This window comes from Melanaphis sacchari, unplaced genomic scaffold, assembly GCF_002803265.2.
Source record: "Melanaphis sacchari strain LSU unplaced genomic scaffold, SCAv2.0 Contig62_pilon_pilon, whole genome shotgun sequence".
NCBI lineage: Eukaryota > Metazoa > Arthropoda > Insecta > Hemiptera > Aphididae > Melanaphis > Melanaphis sacchari.
In genome coordinates, this window is record NW_020271445.1 from 337449 (window position 1) to 360100 (window position 22652).

The window sequence follows — 22652 nt, forward strand, 5'->3', positions numbered from 1 at the left end:
CGTGTGTGTATGTTGTGACAGTCATTTTGTAAAGATGGCAATATTTACATTATGTAGAATTGATAACAAATACTAATCAATAGACAATAATCATAAATCGTTGGAAATTTTGTTTGAACAAGATTACCGATAGGTGAACTACATTTTGTGCTTATCATGTTATCCTTATCATTTTCCGAACAACTGCACCCTGCTCATCAAAATTGAAAATACTAATATACTAAACATTTTATATTTCTTATAAATAATGAAAACCATATTTATTTTAATGGTTTAAGGTTTTAACTTGCTCCGCTAATGGATGTTCGAATATCCACTTTTTTTTAGGTTGATGTTTACTATTGAAGTTTACATATTATTTTATATTTAAATTATCAACTCATATTTTTCGTAATATAAATTTAATTTATGTACCTATAGTTTTCCATTAAAGAATCCATCCGGAAATCAGCTATGGAATCTAACTGTTGCTCGCAAATGATTAGTTCCTGATAAATATAGTTAAATGTGTAGTGTTTACTGTAATTGAAATTGTTTTTATGATAAACCCATGGGAAGTAATAAGCTTCAATTAAATAATAACACAGTTCCTGTTATTATTACAAAATTATTGTCATCCGCCAAAGGTTTGCAAATTAGATTTTTCTAACACTAGTGTTAAAGATAAAGAAATATTTCCTGTTGAAAGTTCTGAAAGTAAAAAAATATTTTAACCAACATAGATAATAATATGGTCTTTAATATTACATTATTTTATACTTAATTTATAAAATTTGTTTTTATTGATTATAGAACCATTACTTACTTTACTGTCATCATTTTCTAACACTAGTATTATAGATAAAGAAATATCTTCAATAGAAAGTTCTGATGGTAAGAAAACATTTTATTTAATATTAAAATGGTTTTTATTTATTATGTCTACATAAAAAATTAAATTTGATACTTTTTTTTTTTATATATATTTATAATAATAAGACATTCCTAGCCTGTAAGGCTATCTACATCTATGGATACTTAGTAACATTAATGTTTTGAATATTTTAACATGATAATAGATAAGTAGTAATATCGATAATAAGTAATAATAATAGTGACAAACAATGGTCAATTACATATTACATCATAAAAAAGTAAAAACCGCTTTATGTAAAATAAGAAAATTTAGTAGTGTTATGACTTAAATGTGTCTAAAATTTAAATTATTCCTCCTTGTCCAGAACTAGTCACAACTTGTAGTGGCAACTTCAATAATTAACTATTATAAGCTGTTTGATTTATTGCTCTAAACGCATTTATGATTCTCCATCATCACCTAATGTCAAATCGACAAAATATGTTTTCGATTTTTCAGATTGTTGAGATTTTGAACCTCCTGCCATAGGTTTATTTAATGGCTCGTTAGATTGTTCATCATCACTATCCAAATTCACGTGATCAATAATATTTATTTCAGCATTAAGATTGTCCTTCATATTTTCTTTTGAAATGTTTTTCCAAGATCCATCAGCACATAATATAATTTCTTGATCGTTGTCATTAAGTTTAGAGCTTGTGACAACTTCCAAAAAGTAACTTTCTATTTGTATATCATCATACAAACAAGATATTTTACATATAGGACACTTCCATGTAGCCTTTTTTTCGTTCATTATGATAAACGTTTTAGCATCAAAACATTGTAGATGATTACAGTAAATAGATTTGGCAGGTAACTTCATTCTAGTTTTACTTAATGGGCATATTAAGGAAAAAATATCATGTGTAACGGTTAAATCTGGATCAAAATTTGCCAGCTTTTTAATAATATCAGATTTTGTTTTTTCTGAACTTTTTGCTTCTTTACCTTTAAGTTTTTTTACCAAAGTATCGACACTTATTTTTTTTACAATATACATTGCAAGAGCGTAATTATTTTTATCGGGAGTCCAATTGATTTTAATTTCATTTGAAACAATAGGAGATAAAAGCAGTTGATGAGTACAATTTATAGGACCTGCAGTTCGTCTAGTTACAAATCCTGGTCGCATATTACGAGGACAAGGTGGCAATGGACAATATTTATTTTCAATTCGAATATGAAGTCCCATTGGCAAATAATCACTTACTTCATCACACCCAATTCTTAATTGACAAATTCGAATCTGACACTGAAAAGGATATTCATTTTTCCCATTGGAAATGTCCCGATTTAAACTAATAATTGATGCTTGTTTGGGTGACAATGTCAGGGAGAATCTGCTTTCATTAATTCCTGAAATAAAATAGATATTATAAATATAATTTACTTAAGAAGATACTTAAAATATATTGCTACCATTAGGGGCATTTTCCAATGAACATTCGTATAAGCTTGTTAAATAAGTTAGGTTGATAATATTCTCAATTACTTCATAAAATGGTAGACTTTTGAACTCAACATATTCTATAAATTGAGGATTCAAAGTCAAAGAACTCTTGATTATACCTGTAAATGGATTCAAAATAAGTTTCATTGCATTTTGTTTTTTTGCATACATACTTTCTGGTTTTGGGGGCAGCTGTGATGATACTACAGTATGAGATGCAGTTGAAGTTGACTGTGCATTTTGAGTGCTGCTGTTAGCAGTAGAGCTTCCAGGAATTGTATTTGCATCATTAGGGTTTATGTACACAGTATTTTGCATATGGGATATAATATATGGTAATCCAGTAGAGGTGTTGTTTATTGATTGATGAGTCAATTGTGATGCCTGACAAACTTTTTTTGAGGGAATCTGTTTCTGATCCATAGACTTTACCTTCTTTAATTTAACTTGTTTAGAATTATCACACAAATTAATGATCTGAACAGTCTGGTAAATTTCAATTATTTTTGCTTTATATTCAGGATAGTTAATACCAGTTATTTTAGTCTCCAACAATTGAATTGCTCGTTTTAGTAATTTAGATTTTTCTCCAGTTAAATGTTGACCAAAAGTATTCAATAGTAATTGCAAATTAACAGTTTTAAAACAATGCAGCATACGAATCAACATGGCTAAAAATTAAAAAATATATAATTAATTATTTTGTAAAACATTTATAGTTGGAATGATTAAATAATAAAAATAAATATATAGAATCATCTTTAAAATATAATATATAATATTGGTTAGTATTGTATTATCTCCATTGTTACTAGTGCTATATCCTCTGATATTTCATACAGTATAGAATAAAATGTAATTATGACATAAGCTTATGATATTGCAACATATGTAGGTTTGTTAAAACTAAGTGGCTGTCGATATTTTTATCTAATTCTATCCAGTTAAGGAGTAGTTGGTTAGCTATTCCCACTACACAAACCGGACCGGTTTTAAGAACCGGATAATTGAATAAATTATGATTTATCAATAAGGTAGGTTATTATACCTATAGTAAATCAAATTAAAAATGTTACTTAAAAATATAGAGACTGCTGTTATCTTTGTTTCACGAACCAAAAACGACTGACTAGCTATATTAAAAATGATTGTATATACACGTACTCTATGTTCCTGTGTTCTTTTGACCCAAGTAAAATTGCAGAGTGCAGCATAAATGATGCGTCAGTAACATATATATTGTTACAATATTATATTAGATAATTGGGTATAAAAAAACTATTTCATTAATAACAAAAAATAATATGAAATTGGTAATGTTACATAATATTAAGATAGGGTATGAAATCTCAATAATAATAAAAACCATGTGATGTTTATATAGTGTACAATAATGTAAACACAAAGATGATGCATTAATATTATTTAATTAGGTAACACAATTGCATATAATTGTAGTTTAAAAGATTTAGATATGGTACGATACAACATCCAATCAAACTAATGTTAATCATAACACATATCTTGAGAACATGACCTATGCCAATTTAAAAGATCACCAGGTGTTATATAAATATATAAATTAATATTTATAATTAATAATGTAACTTGTAGCTGTCCTATCATATTTCATGACTATATATATTCAATTTTTATATATCCATAAAGCTAAATGGAAATAATGAATAACATTATACTTCTATTTAAAATTCAATGGTAATTTAAATTTAAAATTGATATTAATCAATTACAATAAGTTTCAATGGCCAGAGTGCATCTTTCATTCTATACTGTTAATAAAAGTGCCAAATAATAAATAAAAAGTGGATAAATACAATAAAAAAATTGATTTTCTTAAGTAAGAAAAACTGTACCTATACAGTTGATGCAATATGATTGAAATAGTTTAACACTACTCAGAATTATACTCATAACCATTATATACTTAAAAACACTAGAAATAATGAAATTTAAAGTAGAAATATGTTTATATATTTATTCACAGTTATACACATTCATAACTATACAATAAAAGATAAAAGATTTGGCTATTGCAAACTATAGTAGCTCGGTGGTTGCTTTTTGTAGGCGATAATACTATTCTAACCATACTAATTGTAAACATTTATTTTAATACAAAATCAAATGGTTTCATACCAAAATCTACCCTTCTGTTCATTTTAACTAATACTATTTGCAGTAATCAGTCTGTGCTTTCACCACTTGAACACTACACGCTCCTTTTACGTCTAAGGTACATAAACGTCACTGCTTTGGATGAGCTTGAGGTTGATTAAATGAAGTTAGCTGAAAATTAGTTTTACAGAGTAATTATTTATTACATTTAAGAATTATCTTAAAAATGTATAATAAAGAATTTAGACAGAATATATAAATATTCTAACGGAGAGTATGTATTAGTCTAAGACTTTGGGAGTATATAGGCAGTGATGCGACTGTAACAAAGTCTACAATCCATATAAATACTTAAGAACTGAGATGACAATCACTAAATCTCTCCATAACAGAGGGTCTATTTGTATGGGACATGCCATGATTAAAAGAGAAGTTGATTGCCATTATTAAATTATTTTTTGATGTGTTAGCTAAATGCTAGCCAATGAAATGATATTGTACTTTAAACCTACATTCTATAACACGGGTTTACTATATATTATTAAAATGAAAAATAAGAAATAAGCATGATAGTCTATATAAGAATGAATAAGATGATTTTTTCATCATCTTAAGCAAAAAAACAACATAATGAAAAAGGGTAGTTTTAAAAATTTAATATGACTAAATTATAATATAATCAATAACTTCAAGTGTAAATAAAATCAATCATTTTCTAAATACTTCTCGATTCGGGTCATGTTTATTAAAAAAAAAAAAAAAAAGTAGTTTAAAAATAAACATGAATAATGGCTACTAAACAGCATTTATGTTTTATGCCCTATGATAATTTAAAAATGTATATTGAAAAGTGTCAAAAAGCAACACAATAATTATTACCTGTAGTTGTATTTCCTTACGACCAATTAAGATATAAAGAATCTGTATGACTGTCGACTTCACAGAGTAGAGAAACACAATACAGAAATAACGAATAGGAATCAGCGTCCAATGGCTGTGTTTGGGTAACGCGCTTAAACTAATGAAAATCACACGGCCAAATATAGAAACGCGTTTTACTAACTACATGACTATGCATATTTTAACTTCCCAAAATACAGCGTGGGGACGCGTTACCAAGTTTCGTAGAGGTTCATACTTCAGATGAATCGTAAACAAGAACCCGATACGAGCGTTTATAGCCCCCTCGAAGCAGTTTCTCTTATCACAAAACCATTATCACATAACCGATCATTATCATGGTCACAAAGTTTAATACCATTTATATGGTTAATACGTTATCAGTGAGCGCCAAATTAAATTCAAATCATTTGGATAATATACATCATTATTCATTAATAATTTATTATTGTAAATGTAAAGTATTAACACAATAATTCGATTATTATTAACTATGTCTAGGGGCGGTCCAGGGTCAAAAAGTCTTGACCCCCCCCCAAATTTTTTTTTTATTTTAATCATATTCGAATATTAAAAAAATATCTCATGAATCATGATTTATTAAAATATAAGAATATTAAGTCATAATATATGGCGTAAAAAACATTTTGATGGGTTGAAAACTATGTACTATGCTTTCAAGCCTCACATATAACGAGTATAATATTTACCAGCGGCTGAATACGAAAATAATAAGTTATTACTTATTATTAAATATTAATCATTGTTATTAATAATTTGTTAAAAATTCTATAAACCACGGGTTTAAATTATTATTAACGAACTATGATAAAAAAAATATAATAAGAGAAAAATTCTGTCTAGCATAATTGTTATAGAAAAATCTGAAACAAAATAATTAAATATTGGCAATATAATCAATAATTTTGATGAATATCATTAAAATAGAAGGATTTTATTAAAATACCTAAATTATTTATATTATTATGTATTTTATTGCTGTTTTACGTAACTTACATGATGTGTTTATTGGTACTTATAAAATATATTGTTAGTGATTTTATGGTTCTTATTATTTCCAATTTATTTTTATTATGTAAACAAATAATTAAAGTTTTTAGTTATACAATTTAAACTTTAAACATAGTTGTTTTTTTTTTTTATAATAAAATATATTCATTGAATTGTTTATTTGAATTGATATTACAATATATAATGTTTATTGTCAGTAATTTTATAGCATAATAATTTTATAACTTTTTTTTTTAGTTTTTTGGATTACTTACCAATCTTGACAACGTATTACAAATTTATACTGAGTGTAGCATAATAATGTTGTTTATATCATGGAAACAATACAAAAATTTCTTGAAACTATGTAATCTTATAAAGTAATATTAATTATCTATTTTATATAACGTATTAATTAATTAACTTTTTAAGTATAATCTATATACTAAATACTAATATAATATATATAAACTGTTTAACTGTTAAGTGTTATCGGTTATGTGATAATGGTTTTGTAATAAGAGAAACTGCTCCGAGGGGGCTGTCTCTAGACGCTCGTGAACCCGATTAGCTAATCCACGTCATTTACGTGTTTTACTGATATTAGCTTTAAAGCAGTGCGACAAACTTAACCTACCTTACGTGGTAAAAACAATTTCATCATACCAGAAATACTACTCATATTCTAATTTACTAAACTTAAAAGTTAAAAACACAGTCAATTTTCATTAGATCTTTCGAAACTGAAGTCAAAATATGTGTCATCTTTTTTTTATTAAGGAAAACTCTACAAGTAATTCATTAGGTTCATTTTAGTTTTTTATGATAAAAAAAAATTTTATCATCAATAAATATTACTTGCATCTAAAATTACTACTTTTAATTGCTAATAAAATATTCCATATTCATTGGATCATCTTGAAACCAAAACCAAAAGATTCACCATCATCTTTTAACTAAAGAGTACTTTACATAAAGTACGTTATGTTTATTTAAGAATTTTATAAAATCAAAAAATTGTGTTATCATACAAGAAGCACTATTCTTATCTAATATTTATAATTGCTGGAATAATTCCATAGACATATAAAACAATTTAAATTAATGAACATGCAAGATTTGACTGCCATAAACTTTCAGTTACATCATCAATAATGACTGCTTTAGATAATGACAAATTAGATAGTTGGAATAATTTAATTATAACTATACTTTTGCTAAAAAGTATTACATGCAAAGACCGAATTTATATCAATTTTAAGTAAATGTATGCATCATTAGGTAATACATTGTTAAAAATATTTTATTAAAATTAAATAGTAGATACATTGGTGATATAAATAGAGTAAAGTAGATTTAATGTAGTATGTTAATTAATTGGTAAATTCCTTTTTATGAAACTGGGCCCTTCCCATAGAAAATTCCTAGCTACGGTCCTGTTTGAAGAGTAAAACACGCATTCAGTTGGGAATTTAATGATTCATTAATATTAGTTATACGCATTGTAGAATTCGAAAATTCAACCCAAATAGATAGAGAAAATAAACTGTTAGCATTGTAACAATCACAGATGTTTCTAAAAAGTAGTCATTCAAAAATGCACGTGTTCTATTATCACCTGATTGAATTGCTCTTCAATAAATCTTGAAATTTTGCATCTTGTAAAACAGTTGTCTACATAATTTGAATTTAAGATTGACAGTCCAAAACAAAAGTAATTTTTAAAATATTCCATTTTCTATTTTTTCTTTTTAAAATGTGCATAAACGTACTGTTTGAATTTTTCTCCATATGTTCTCTCCTAAGTAAAAAACGGTATTTCTTTTTTATTACATTTGAAAAACTAAAAGTCCAAAATATATTGATAGTTCAAAATCAGTGTAAATTGTTTTTCACGATAAATTTTAGTTTATTCGTTCATATTTATTAATAGTGACTAATAATACGTACAACGATTTAGTGTGATTGGTAAATATTCCTAAATATATGGTACCTAGTTAGTAGTTACTATCACAATCTAAACACGGCGACCACCGATCAAATAACGACAAAAATTATACATAAGTATTAGTATATATTATTGAGTACTTTACTATATATATTATACAGTATATTTAAATATGCAGTAAATATTGAACTTGTTACTTTGGCAAATCAGCCAAAATGTAAAACAGCCGAAAATGAATATACAATTTTGATCAAGAAGTATTCTTATAAAATTTTTTATCATAGATACACAAGGTCAGGATCATATTTTATTAATGATGGAATGGAGTAGTCAGGTTGTGCATATTTTATAATTCGTTGATTTATTCACATATTATGTATGCAATTTACTCAATTACAATAAATACACAAATCCAATCCATATTCATTAATGAAAATAAAAATAAATTTCTAATACAAATATACAATAATTTATTTTAATATATTAGTTCAAATTTACATTATTTTATATCAATAAAATATAGTTTTTATAAAAGTAAAAATATTTTCTAATAGGTACTCCTCTTATAATAAAGTATAAAATGAGTAGTATTTTTACAACAAAAAAATAAAGTATATTTTTCTCACAAAATATTAATAACCAGGGCTCGGAACTTTATGCATTTGCATCTTACTCAGGAAGCTGCATATTTCAAATCTGATTCGATACAAATTCGTTTCATGAACCATACAGTTGAAATACAACAATTTATGTTGCATATTTTTGCATATTTTACTAAATTTATATGATTATGCATATTTAAAGATTTTGAGTATATAAATGCATTTTATGGTAAAATGTATAAGAAATCAACAACAAACAAGTTTTGATATTGAATATTATAAATTAAATAATTTAAAAATAATAGCCGACACGCTAATTTCAGTCTATGTTGAATTATACCATACCGAGTAATAGTTGAAATATTGTGTAAATGTTTATAAATATTATAATTTATAATCGTCTTATTTAAAAATGTTTCAAGAATAAAATATATTTTTACCAATAGCTGTCATTATTGCTTGTCGACGCTCGCGTATGGTTTATATGTGTTTTACTCAAGAAATAAGAATTCTTTAATGACCGTAATGACCGGCCAGGTTTTAAATTATATTGAAGTCGCTCATAGATAAATTAAACAAAATTATCATATACCAATGATATTATACATATTGTATGTTCGTGTGTCATAGTGTTTGTTCGTGTGTCGAAAATATTCGATAACGATGATCTGTTACTAATATTAGTTGTTCGTACCGTATTGTTCGCCACCGTGCTCGATTGCCGCTTAGTGCCACTGTAATATTCTGATTTTAATATTCTACTGACAAAATTTAAATGCCTAAAGAAAAATTTAGTATCGTTTAAATATTTCGGTCTGAGTTCGGTAAAATGTTTTAGTATTGACACTAGGGTATTATTTAAAATATTGCGGTCGAAAGTTGATTCGGAAAGAAGATCCAGCGTAATACAGCATTTGAAAAGAAAACATTTGCGTTCTGTTAAACGTAAAGAAATCAAAGTAGACCGTGCCAACAACTTTAACCAATGATTTACCGTCTAAAATCGAAGTTCAACCTGATTTTATGCGCTATATCTCAGCTAATATACCACTATACCACTTAATAAATCATCAAATATGAGTTTTAATATTTTGAAGTTTATTCTGGAAAGATGTCCCACAGAATCAGTACTGAAAATTTCTATTAGACGACTCTACAATGAAATGATGGAAAATGAGGCAAACGTGTTTCGACCGAAAATGGTGTCACTTGATGAAACAACAGATGCATATCGGTATATAGCTAATGTATTAGGGACTTTGAGAGATATTGTGGTCCTTTTTACTGAATATGAAGCACTAGAAAAGACCATCACTCTACGGTTAGTAAACTTTTGACAACCCAAGCATTTATGCGTCTGATGGGATAAGACACGACGACGTTTTATTTTTGTCCGACGCTGCGCCGTATATGGTAAAGTGTGAAAATCTCTGAATGCACCATCTTAAAATGGTACGACTTGTGCTGCTCATTCTCCATAGAGTTTCGGAGTATGAATCAATTTGGTACATGTTGATAAATAGCTAATGTAAAAAATTTAAAAGCACCATCACGCATACAAATTTTCAAAATTACGCACTGGATATCCTTACTCAGAACCAATCATAACTGAGGGTACTGGATCAATTACATTATTATTGTAAATACTACGAACAAATTCGTGATGTTGTAAATATGTTGGACTCCAATAATGCTTTAAGTATTAAAGTTTCAAAAATTTGGTAAAAGAACACGTTCAAAATAATTTAGATATATCTTCAAATTTTAAAGTTCTTTCTGAACTCATTTGAAACCGATCAAAACATGCCTTTAGTTGAATCGTTGAGTATCGTGGACAATGTTCAAACAATTAAAACTGTTGGTGAACAGGAAAAGTCTATAAAATGGAAAATGTTTGTCTAAAACATTAAACAAATCTCGTCAATACTTAGTGGATTCACCACCATGGATGGTTTCGAAGATTCACAACAAATGACCTTATTTGCACAACAATTACGTCAGTGGATGTCGAAGATCATTTCTGTTTACAAAACTCTCGAGCACAACAGACGATCATTTAAACTCGAAACATAAAAGCATCTTATCATTCAGTGTAATTCAGGTAAATATAACAATGAATACCAACATGAGTTAATAATCGCTGTATTTGATAAATTCTATTTTTAAATTTAGGACTCTGGGAATAGATCTCAGTATAAACTTCAATATTATCAAAGAAAATATAAAAATATTTATGATTCAAAATAATTTTTCTATAATTAATAATATGCTTTTAAATACATTTTTTTAAAAATAATAAATGCATATATACCGCATATTTTGTTTTTAGTGCATACGTATGCACATATTTCATTGTTTTTTAGCGCATAAAGTTCCGAGCCCTGTTAATAACCAATCTAAAGAGTTCCATATAATTTTTTGTCAGTATTAATCTTTAATAAAAATTAAATTAAATATTTAAAAATAAATGCCTTTAATCTTTTTACAATCTGGGTAATTATTTTACATTTATATTTAATTTAAAGAATATTGATTTTAATTTTTATCAGAATATTATGTGAATAATCAAGAAAAGGTTTTAAATATTTATGAAGGTAAAAAAACATATATAAAAATTAAGGTAATTATTATTATTTATCATTTCAGATAAACTATACATACATTTTAATTATTCACTTAATACAGTGGTCCTTAACCGGTGTTCCATGGACTTGGTATAAGTGTTCTGCCAAAATTTTAAAATCAGTGAAAAAAAATTCTTTCAAAATAGAATCATTTTAGGTTTTATTGGTTTATTTTTGTATATAAAAACGTTATCGTGAACTTTTGAATTATATAATGTGTCAGTATACTATATAATATTTGTAAAAATTATCAGGCATAAATACCTCATAGAAAGTATTCAATTTTTAATTTTTAAATTTTTTTAAACTCTTTTTATAATTTTATTATTTTTTAGTGAATAACACTTGCATGTATGGCATGCAAACAATTTTATGCTATACATTCATTGTTTAATATATTAAAAAATTAAAAATGTATGTACTACTATTTTATTTTATGGTTGTGTTCCGCGAAAATCTTATAAAATGTTAAGTGTTCCGTCATTCGAAAAAGGTTAAGAACCACTGACTTAATAGAAAATACAGCATAACTATTAGTGTTTATTTTTTATCTAAGAATTTTATTATTTTATTGCTTACATTTATCTTTCAATAGAAAAGATATCTGTACATTTTTCTTATTTCAATAATATGATTGGAACTTAGAGCATTAAATATAAACATTAAATAGTACATCATAAAGCCAATTTTAACTCCATACAGCATAAAATATAAACTTTATTATTGAAAAAAATACTTCTTTCTATAATTATATTCATTAACCATCTGATTCATAAAATATAATTATTATTTTTCTTCTCCTGATGTTTCATCTGTAAATAAATTTTAAAATAAGAATAATCGCAGAAAATATAACAATTATTTTTAATTTAAAAAGTACAGAAAATACGAAAAACAGCCTTTAAAATTATATACATTATATATTATACCTATATAAATAAAATCGTAGTATACATAAATATCAATATTTACAAATTTTTAGAACATTACCTTCAGTAAAATGTATACGATTCGTTTTTATTGGTATATTAGTTTTATTACCAAAATTAAAACGTATTTTCGATTGTTTGATCAAAATATTTGGTTTGGGTACTTTAGGTTGACTAAAATGAGTTGAAAATCCGAGTCCCATCTTTTCATCTCTGATATCCATTGAAATCTAAAAATATATGAAATAAAATAAATATATTTATGTTGTGATAAAATACATAAAAATTGCAATATTTATATTACCATTAGTACAAACTACTAATACTAATTTCTAAAGCTTACTATACAAAATACATAAATAATAAAAATGTATACTCTTTAATAAAAATTAAATAAAATTATTAACATAGATCATAAAATTAATACAAAAAATTTCTATTTTTATATTTTCTATTTAGAAATAGTTTATAACATAATATAATAATTTAAATTAGGTAATATTGAAATAAATAAGTACACTAAAGTTATTATTCAAATAGTAAATAATTGTTTGTATGAATTTAATATATTTTATGTTTTTAATTTTAAAACTTATTTTATGATTAGAACATTAGATATATATTAAGATAAATAATGCTTTAAGAATTTCATACTGTTTTATGTGATCTTAGCACTCGTGGTATAGATTTGAATCATTCAAATAAATAAACAGATCATTAAGACATTAAAATATGTACATTTATAAATGTATAATAGTTATTACGCTAAAAAGTTTACTGAGAAACTGAGAAACTAGGAATGGATTAAAGGTTTTATGAATAAATGTTTGCTTAAGTAATGAACAAATTTAATCAATACATAACTAATTAAAAATGTACTGAAAATGAATATTTTGTGTGAGAAACAATTTTATAATTCTAGATCATAAACCACATTCAAGACAGATTCAGCATATTTTAAACAATGTTATCAGTGTTTGGTTTTAGAATTTTTATTGCTATGGTCTTTAATATGTATTGATAATAGAATACAATGTATTATACAACTACAGTAAAACTCACTTAAGACGCTTTACCCCATGAGACGTTATTTTCCGTTGGTCCCTAGACATTTCCTATACAAGTCAATATAGAAACCACCTGTTAAGACGCTCGGATTTTCTCTATTTCATCAGATAAACCACTCTTTTGTTTAACAGATTACGATAATATTTAGTAGTTTTGTGCAAATAAAAATAGAAATTGTACTCGTTTCCTTGTTCTTATTTTTTTATTTTATTGCTATACCTATTTTATCATTATCTATTATAACAGTTTTACTGTATTCTGTCGGATTATGAGATTTATTAAGTGGTTTGCAACACCTATAAGAAATTCAAAAAATATTATCCTAAGTAGAAAATTTCAAAAAAATATTGGTTGTCTTAAAAAAAATAGAAAACTTTGTGATGAAACGTATTGTCAGGATCGTAAGCAAATAAAAATAGATCATTTTTTTAATAAACAATAATAAACTATATAATTTTTTTTTAAATTAAATTTAGAAGCAAAAAATATATGTATGTATGTAATTGTAATTAACATTACAATTACAAAAAAGTGTATTGCCCGTTAAATTCAGTATTGGGTAGTAACGTAACGCAATTACTTTTTCAATAACGTAATAGTAATTTCATTTATTTTATTTAAAGTAACAAAATTGTAACACAATTACTTTTTGAAAGTAATTTCTATAAAGTAATGCACTAAAGTGTTATTTAACACGTTATTTATTAAAATAATAGTTTTGAATGTATTACAAAAACAAGCCAATAAGATATTCCAAAAAAATTAAAAATCAATTTTATTTTTGATTCTAATAATAGTGGTTAAATAACTTGCATTATTGTTGTATTTAGTATTATAAACATGTGTAATTTGAATTTAAATGTTTGCAATTAAATTGAACTAGGTACTTGAATCCTACAATAGCGGTTATCAAATGATAATTAAACTTAAATGTATTAATTGAGTTGTGCGTGATACTGTGGTGTATACAAAATTAAAAGTGTTTACAAATAGTGTATAAATTCATGTTCCCTTCTAAGACATTGAAAGTAAAATTGTGTTCATGAGCTAGAATAAGCAATTCCAATATATGTTACATAACAAAACGATGCACAAATACTAAGCATTAATAGATTAAAACAGATTTTTCATTATCAGATACAACGACCAACAAACAAAATGATTTTTATTTTTATAATTTTATTAAAAGTTAAAAAAAAAATAGTCAATGATTTAATTTGAATTATAATTATAGTAACATTATTACCTTTTTATTTCCCCCCTTTTTTCAAAGTATAAGCAATGTTTACATGTACGCTACACCCTTGCTACTTGACTCATTTAATATCTAAGAATTTTTTTAAAACTAAACAGTTAATCTTTGGATAGATTAAGTTCTGTTTTAATAAATATATAGTTTTGGAAAATCATCATTAACTAAAGTAAAGGTATAGATGGTAAAAAAAACAAACTATTATTGTATACATTTATGAAATTGACAATAAATAAACATTAATGTTAATAAACTATAATTATTAAAATATTAGAATTATTTATGATTCATAGAAATAATTTATAATGAATAAAATATCATCGTAGTCATTAATATTTATACTTAAATAAAATATATAATATTACAATACTTACAGGTTCTTTAATTCCAGAATTACTAGATCCCAAAGACTTTCCAGGTGTCCAACCCATATTTTCTAATAATTTGAAACCTTTGTTTTTTGTAGGAATTGGCCTAAAATAAATCAAATAATTTTTATTTAATTGTTAACTAAAGATTATAAAATTTTATTAAGATTTAAAATTAAAATAAATTAACTGTGAAATATATTATAAATGCTTAAAAATATTTGTTTATTTTCATATTAAGTTATTTATAAAAAAAATTATAATTTCACTTATTGAATCGTAACATAAAAACCATTTAAACCTTTAGAAATATTTAAAACAAAATAACCAGAGTAAATTTTAATTAGCTAAAAAATTTATGAAAACTTACTGTGTAACACAAGCAACTTCAGTTTTCTCATTTGCATTTTGAGATCCAACAGTTTTTCTTCTTTTATCAGCTCTGTCTTTATATCCCTTTGGCAATACAGCATCTGGTGGTTCACAGCCAAGCAATCCATATTTTTCTTTTAAACTTTTTAATTCATCATCAAATTTACGTTTTTGAGGTACAACATTTTTAACACCTTAAAATTTTTTTTTTTTATTATTCATAAAAGCATATTTGCAATCTATACAGAAAGTACAATAAGTAAATTGAATAATATATTAATATTAAAGACAACTTGGTTAGCTAGAGGGGGGAGAACCGTCCATCAACAGTACCTCCTGTTTAATTTGGTGGGTTCATGTGAAGATGTTTTTTTTTCTATTATACAAGAGCATTTCTTGGCCATTGTATTTTTAATCTCTTTGGAGGGTTACTGGGGATGGTTATAAAAGACATATGAGAAATAAGAGGGTTTTGGTTTGAATAGAATTTTGAGTGGAACTTTTTTTAGTGTTGAGATGCTAATTCATTAACTGTTGAGATTTATAGATCCTTATATAGTACATCATTGGTCGTATACCATGGGGCTCTAGTTATTTGTCTAAGATATATTGTTTGGAAGGCTTGTATAGGTCTTATATTAGATGGTTTGGCTTGACCCCAGATTTGGATATCACTTGACCAAATAGGGGTAATAATTGTCTTGTAAATTAATATTTTATTTTTAAACTCATTGAGATAAAAATGGATGAAGGAGATTTAGACGTGTGTTAAATTGTTTTCTTTTAAGTTTGATGAGTTGGGCCCAGATAAGTCTTCTATCTAGGTGAACTCCTAGGTATTTAGTTACATTTTTGATAGGAATTTATACATTGTTGAGTGGTAGTTGTGGACATTCTTTTTTACCTAGAGAAAAATTTATTTGAACCAATTTATTATCATTTAACTTGATTTTTTATTTTTTAGTCTTTGTTTTATACTAGTATAGCGGTATCATCTGCATATGTTGCTAGAGTTGTGTGGTTTGTTTTGGGAATATCTGATGTTTAAATATTATATACTGCAGCGTTTCTCAAACTGTGGGTCACGACCCATTGGTGGGTTGTTGGTCAATTTTTGGTGGGTCGCTAAAGATTTTTCAGGGGAAATTTGGGTCGTGGTACTAAAAAGATTGAGAACTGCTGTTATATAGTATAAGTCAATGGCTCTCAACCTTTTTATGCTATGGTGCATTTCTTATAACTATACAGTTTGAAGAAAATATATAGTAATAAAATAATAAAAAGCAAACAAAAAAAGGCATTTTTATTTTAACTATTATTTTTTATTATTAATATATTATATAATTAAAAATTAATACCTAATAACACTATAAGTATATACCATGGTCGCAGCTCACCTACAGCCAGTTTGGGGCTCACAAGCGTACCGTGGAACAGCAGTTGAGAAACACTAGTATAGGTGATTAATTACTTCCTTGGAGTACTCCCACATTGATTTTGTGATGAGGAAAGTAAAAATTATTATGTTTGACAGTGAAATGTTGATCTTAGAGATAAGATTTTTGAATTAAGAAATATGGAGCAGGTAGAAATTATTTTAATTTGAACAATAGACGGTTGTGCCAAACACAATCAAATGCTTACACGATATCTAGAAATACACCTGAACAATGCTCTTTTTTTGAATAATGCTGATATTTTGTCAGTAATTCTATGCATTTGATGAATTGTCTAGTGATATGATCGAAATCCAAATTGATTAATTGGAATGATATTTTTTTATCTGATAATAGGGGTTATTCTTTTAAGAAGTAATTTCAATAAAATATTTAAATTGTTAACTTTTACTTTCATATTGCTTATATATTTAATTTTATAATTCCTGACATAAAACAAAAATATTAAATAAATAAACTATAATGATATACATAATATACTTCACAATTGCATAATTGACTTTTTAGTAGGTATATAAATAAATATTTATGTGAGCTTTATAAATCATAGCAACCTCTAATCATTATAATAAATGCATTTAATATTAGCAGTTTAATTACCTACATTAATTTGACAGAATTAAAATGACAATAAAATACATTTTTATTTATAGGATATTAATTAAATGTAATTATAATTCTCAAAATAGACAAGTCAGTTGGTTTTACGTTGCTAAAATATCCCAGTTTAAATAGATATCAGGAAAAATAATTCTGGTTCATATAATAAAAAAAAATACCTTTTCACATAGTTATAATAATTATTTTCACATTTTAAAAAATACTAAAATTATTTGTTTTATAAAAATATTTAAATTATTATTATCTATTACCATTTATTAATAATATAAAACTAAATAAAATGTATACATACTTTCTTTTAGTGGAGGCGCTTGTATACCAGGTTCACACAAATTACAAGTTTCCATGCCATCATGAATATGACACAATAACTTTGTGTCACCTACAGTAAGTTCACTGCCATGAACTAAATGACAAGGTTCACTCGAAGATGAATGCTTTGTAAGTTTTTTACCATCCAAAAATGTGCCATTTGTACTACCTTTGTCTTTAATAATATAATGACCTCTACCAACTTTGTTAACATTACCAATAAATGATATTTCAGCATGTAACTAAAAAAGAAAAAAAAATCTCAACATATTAATTATTATAAAATTAAATTTTTAATCCCAATATTATTACTATTATATATTTAGTGAAAACAATATTATGACTATTAACCTTGCTAACATTATCATCAGGTATTATTACATCTCTATTTGTCGAACGGCCTATTGTTCCACCAGGACATGTAATTAAAAATAGCTTACCAACCAATGAATAACATGCTTTGGATTCTGTTATTATGATACGTATACATGGAGGCCATCCAACAATTTCTATAATCATACAAAAAAAACATTTTAAATTAATATAGGCTAAAAATATTTTCCATCACAAAAATAGTTAAATTTAGAACTAAAGCATTTACTTGATTTAATCAATTTAGTTTGTGTATCGGAAAGGTGAGCTTTAACTTCTTTGTATGATTTCCAATTTGAATTTTTGTCATCTCTCTTATTTTGACATAGGTATTGTTCTAATCGATCCCAAATTAGATTATCATACTGAATAATTTCTGATTCAATTGCAGTTAGTTGATGCTTGATTGTATACCAATTTCTTATTTGTGCATATTGTTTTGCTTTACTCTGCAAATTATGTAAGTTAGTTGTTGTGCCAATTTTTCAAATGGCTTACTAGTATGGTTTACCCCATCAAGTGTTAATTTGTGAACTATATTCTTAGGCGCTGGCAATAACTTTGTATATTGCAATAAATTCAAATAACGCTTGTCTAAAATCTAAAATATAATAAAAAAACATAACTTTAAAATAATTTCTGACATAAATAAATAATTACTTCACAAGTAGAAGGCGGACAAGGACAATCTTCAGGTTTAACTTCTTCTTTTTCATCTTTAGTAGTTTTGTTTTCAATATTTAATTCTTCTTTTACTTCTTGACATTCATTAGGTTTCTTTTCAATAGTTTTTATAATGGTATCTTTAATTTCTTTTTCATTTGCTTCAGTATCTTCTCCTGTGTCTTCTTTAATAACTAAATTACTACTATCGTCAGAATTCTCTGAATCACTGGCTTCACTAATACTTCCAGGTATGTCTTGACTATGTTTTTTTTTCTGTATATTGAGCGCATTAGAAGGTGAATGAACTTGGGAATATAATCTATATTTCTGTGCAATTACATCAAAGTAATAATAACACCCTTGATTTCCATCATAAAATAATCCATTATTCTATAATTAAAAATATTTGTGTAAGGATCAAATATTGTATTCGTATGTTTTTTTTTTTTTAAATCTATTATTATACAAGTTCTTGATTTATTTCAAGTACATAGAACAAAGTATCTCAATTAGATATTCAATGTGTACATGAATGAAGCAATTCATCTCATAATCATTAATAGATCACTTTACTCAAAACTCTTTTGCACTTTTATATAAGTAATAAAATTAAAAGCACATGCAAATAATTATCTGTTAGATTTTATTGAAGTCAGTAATTAGGTATTATCTTTAATAGAGATCCAAAATACAATTTTAGATTGATATTCATAAAAAATTACAACAAATATCTCAACAAAAACATTACAAGACAATTCAGTTTGTTATTTAAAGAGATGTTGTCATATTCTCTTAAAATTTAATAACTTCTGTTAATAAGGTTCTATCATTAAATGACCTTTCTTCCATTCTGTAATTTTTAATTAAATGTATCTTATATGTATTATCATTACTATATATTAATATTTAAACTTCCATCAAATTTGCTTATTTTGCTTCGACATTGATTCTAAGTTTTCAGTTAAAATAAATAAAATAAACTGATTTTTAACTAAATTGAGTTATTTTTATTGTGTCTAATTTAAAAATTTTAACTAAACTGACTTGATTAAAAAAAAAAAATTTAATTAACTGTAAATTATTATTTCACTGTTAGATCAAGTTTAATCCCAATGATCTTATAAGTTTATAGGGGATAACTATCATTATTAAGCGCAATGTGTTTGTCTAGGTTAGAGAAATGTTACTAATATTTTGTGCTTTATGCAAATAGAAAATAGCTCTATGATTAATAACTATATGATCTAAATCATCAATATTTTATAGTTATTAATAGTATTTTTAATAAACATAAAACATTGGTACTTAGTAAAATAAATTAAACTTACTAAATTATAATAATAGCCAGTCACTTGATCATAATACATTCCAGTTGTTTCTTCTAGTATAAAACGGCTTTCTCCCAAACTATACTGATTGACTTGTTTGGGATCTTTAGATTTTTCTTCATCTTCGCTACATTCACCTTCTTCTTTATTTTCACTTTCTGTTTTTACTGGGTCATCAACTTCTCCATTTTTAGATTTTTTAACATTTTCTAAATTTTCAATCTATAATAATAAAATAATTAATCTAGTTTTCTATAATAACATTTAATCTAAGGTAATAATTTTTTTTTTAAATATATTAACTACCTTAATTCATCTACTTATAAGAATAAAAATTAAAAGTATCTTTTCATATAAGTATAATTTGAAGAGAAATTAAAAGAATCAAAAATAATTATTATGGGTTTACATTTTTAAATAATATAGATAGGTATATAATATGGAATAAAAACAAATTTTAGTTCCAAAATAAATGTTAAAATAAGATATTTTTATGCAATTAAATTTTTTCAAGAAAATACTCTTATATTCCTTTTATCCAATAAATGCTTCTACAAAAATTATGTATTCAGTTTTTAACATCATTATTTAAGACTTGTTGCATTAAGTGATTAATTTTACACAATAATAAATTACTAATTAGTATGTAGGTATTATTTGTATGTTTCAATAAAATAAATTAAGCTTTTTCAATAAGTAAAAATACATTAGCTACTATAATAAATACTTATATTACTCTATTACAGTAGAACTCTGATTATCCGAACACCAATCATCCGGACGTCCAATAAACCAGACGAGAAAAAAAACATCACATGCCGTTATTTATATACGTGTCTCATAATTGTTTAAAATATGTCACATATCATAATTAAGGCTTATTTTGTTTCAGTTAAATATATAATAAAATTATTTATTTATGGTTACGAATTTTAAATTATATTACATATATATTAATAATAAATACAATAAATACATATAATTATATAACTTTTGATATATTAGACGTTAATCATCCGAATATTTGCTTGTCCGGATCACCCTTGACATTAATTAGTCCGGATAATCGAAATTCTACTGTACTTATATTTTATAGTGAAATAAAACATCAATATTCGTAATAGGCACTGCAGACTAGAGTGATGCACGAACACATAAAAAACGCTAAGTTAATAACTTCCAAAGACCATAACTTCAATCGACGAATTCTGATTGCACCATTGTTCTTAAATTAGTTCCAAAAGAAAAATCGAAAAATTTACATGGGGTGGTAAAGTGTATTTGTTCCATAAATTATATAATAACCACCATTCAATATGTCTCGCTAGATAGTCGCGATAACTGATAAGTATCATAAATTTAGTGGTAGTGTAAAACAAAATCATCCAACAATGAGTGAGTATAAATGATTCACCAGATTAAAATTCTACCAAGACAAATTGTATGTTACAATACAAACACTTTTATACTTCTCTAAAAATAAACATTTATACATAATGTATAAAGTGCTATTAGAAATTACTAAAATATTCTTACATTTTACAACACATTAATATTTATAGATTTTCTATTTTATCCTTAACATGTACAATTGTTCAAACCAATATTTTATTTTATTTATGTACATAATAGTTCTATATTTATAACATTCATTTTCTTAAATATTAAATAATTGTACTCACATTATCTACAATACCATCAGCATTTTCATTAGATTGATTTTTAACTTCTAACTTATCTTTTTTTGTGGTTTTAACTATTTCGATATTTTGGTCAATGCTTTCAGTTTTAATGTTTGATTTCTGTTTGAAAAAATTAAGAATTATATAAGTATATTAAATATTTCTATTTAGTTTTATATAGTGTATGATATACAACATTAATTCAATATTACCTTAAAGTCGATAGAACTGTTGTTCTTTATGTTTTTTAAGGTAGCTAGCAAATTTTGTTGCCGTTCTAACATTCGCACGGCATTTTTTAAATACTCATAAACTTCTGGATATTTATGTTCAAGAAGATCCTTAAACGGAACTTCTACATCGTCCATCGCAATTTGGGCGGTACCTAGTATGTCGATATGTGGATCAGGATGATGATGCACTCTTACAATTCACATATTAAGCCGATCAATTAGCAACGGCAATATTCGGATGAGTTTGATGTGAATGAATAATAAAATGGTTTTGCAAAATGCCGTTTAAAAAAAAAACGTGTGTCTAGTGTTTACCGTACTTGATAAAAAAATTTACAGTTTTCACTTGAATTTACAATCTTTACACGATCAAGTAACAAAATTGAAGTCAGGGGCCATATGTCAACAGGGCAATGTTTACAA

The 22652-nt window shown here is 25.5% G+C and overlaps 2 protein-coding genes across 2 annotated transcripts; both read right to left on the bottom strand.

Moving 5' to 3' along the window:
- Positions 1–956: 956 nt before the first annotated feature.
- On the bottom strand, positions 957–5659 carry LOC112600238 (E3 SUMO-protein ligase PIAS2-like). The gene is made up of 5 exons (XM_025347421.1): positions 5364–5659; positions 4506–4655; positions 2522–3019; positions 2318–2467; positions 957–2254 (listed from the first exon to the last, which is right to left on the bottom strand). The coding sequence occupies exons 2-5, from the start codon at positions 4525–4527 to the stop codon at positions 1296–1298; spliced, it is 1629 nt and encodes a 542-aa protein (XP_025203206.1). The 5' UTR covers positions 4528–4655; positions 5364–5659; the 3' UTR covers positions 957–1295.
- Positions 5660–12581: 6922 nt separating this feature from the next.
- On the bottom strand, positions 12582–22582 carry LOC112600268 (angiogenic factor with G patch and FHA domains 1-like; the record flags this gene model as incomplete). The annotated part of the gene is made up of 12 exons (XM_025347453.1): positions 22550–22582; positions 22209–22381; positions 21997–22116; positions 20315–20536; positions 18981–19376; positions 18832–18921; positions 18550–18769; positions 18300–18457; positions 17929–18190; positions 15557–15752; positions 15193–15292; positions 12582–12728 (listed from the first exon to the last, which is right to left on the bottom strand). Coding segments are annotated over exons 2-12 (2067 nt in total), but the record flags the coding sequence as incomplete, so codon positions are not given.
- Positions 22583–22652: the final 70 nt, after the last annotated feature.

Excerpts from the sequence above, each read along its gene's own strand:
- LOC112600238 (XM_025347421.1), bottom strand. The coding sequence starts at position 4,527 with ATGAACAGAAGGGTAGATTTTG. Across the intron at positions 3,020-4,505 it reads GAACAGAAGGGTAGATTTTG|CCATGTTGATTCGTATGCTG; the intron begins GTATGAAACCAT and ends TTTAATTTTTAG. Across the intron at positions 2,468-2,521 it reads GCTGCCCCCAAAACCAGAAA|GTATAATCAAGAGTTCTTTG; the intron begins GTATGTATGCAA and ends ATCCATTTACAG.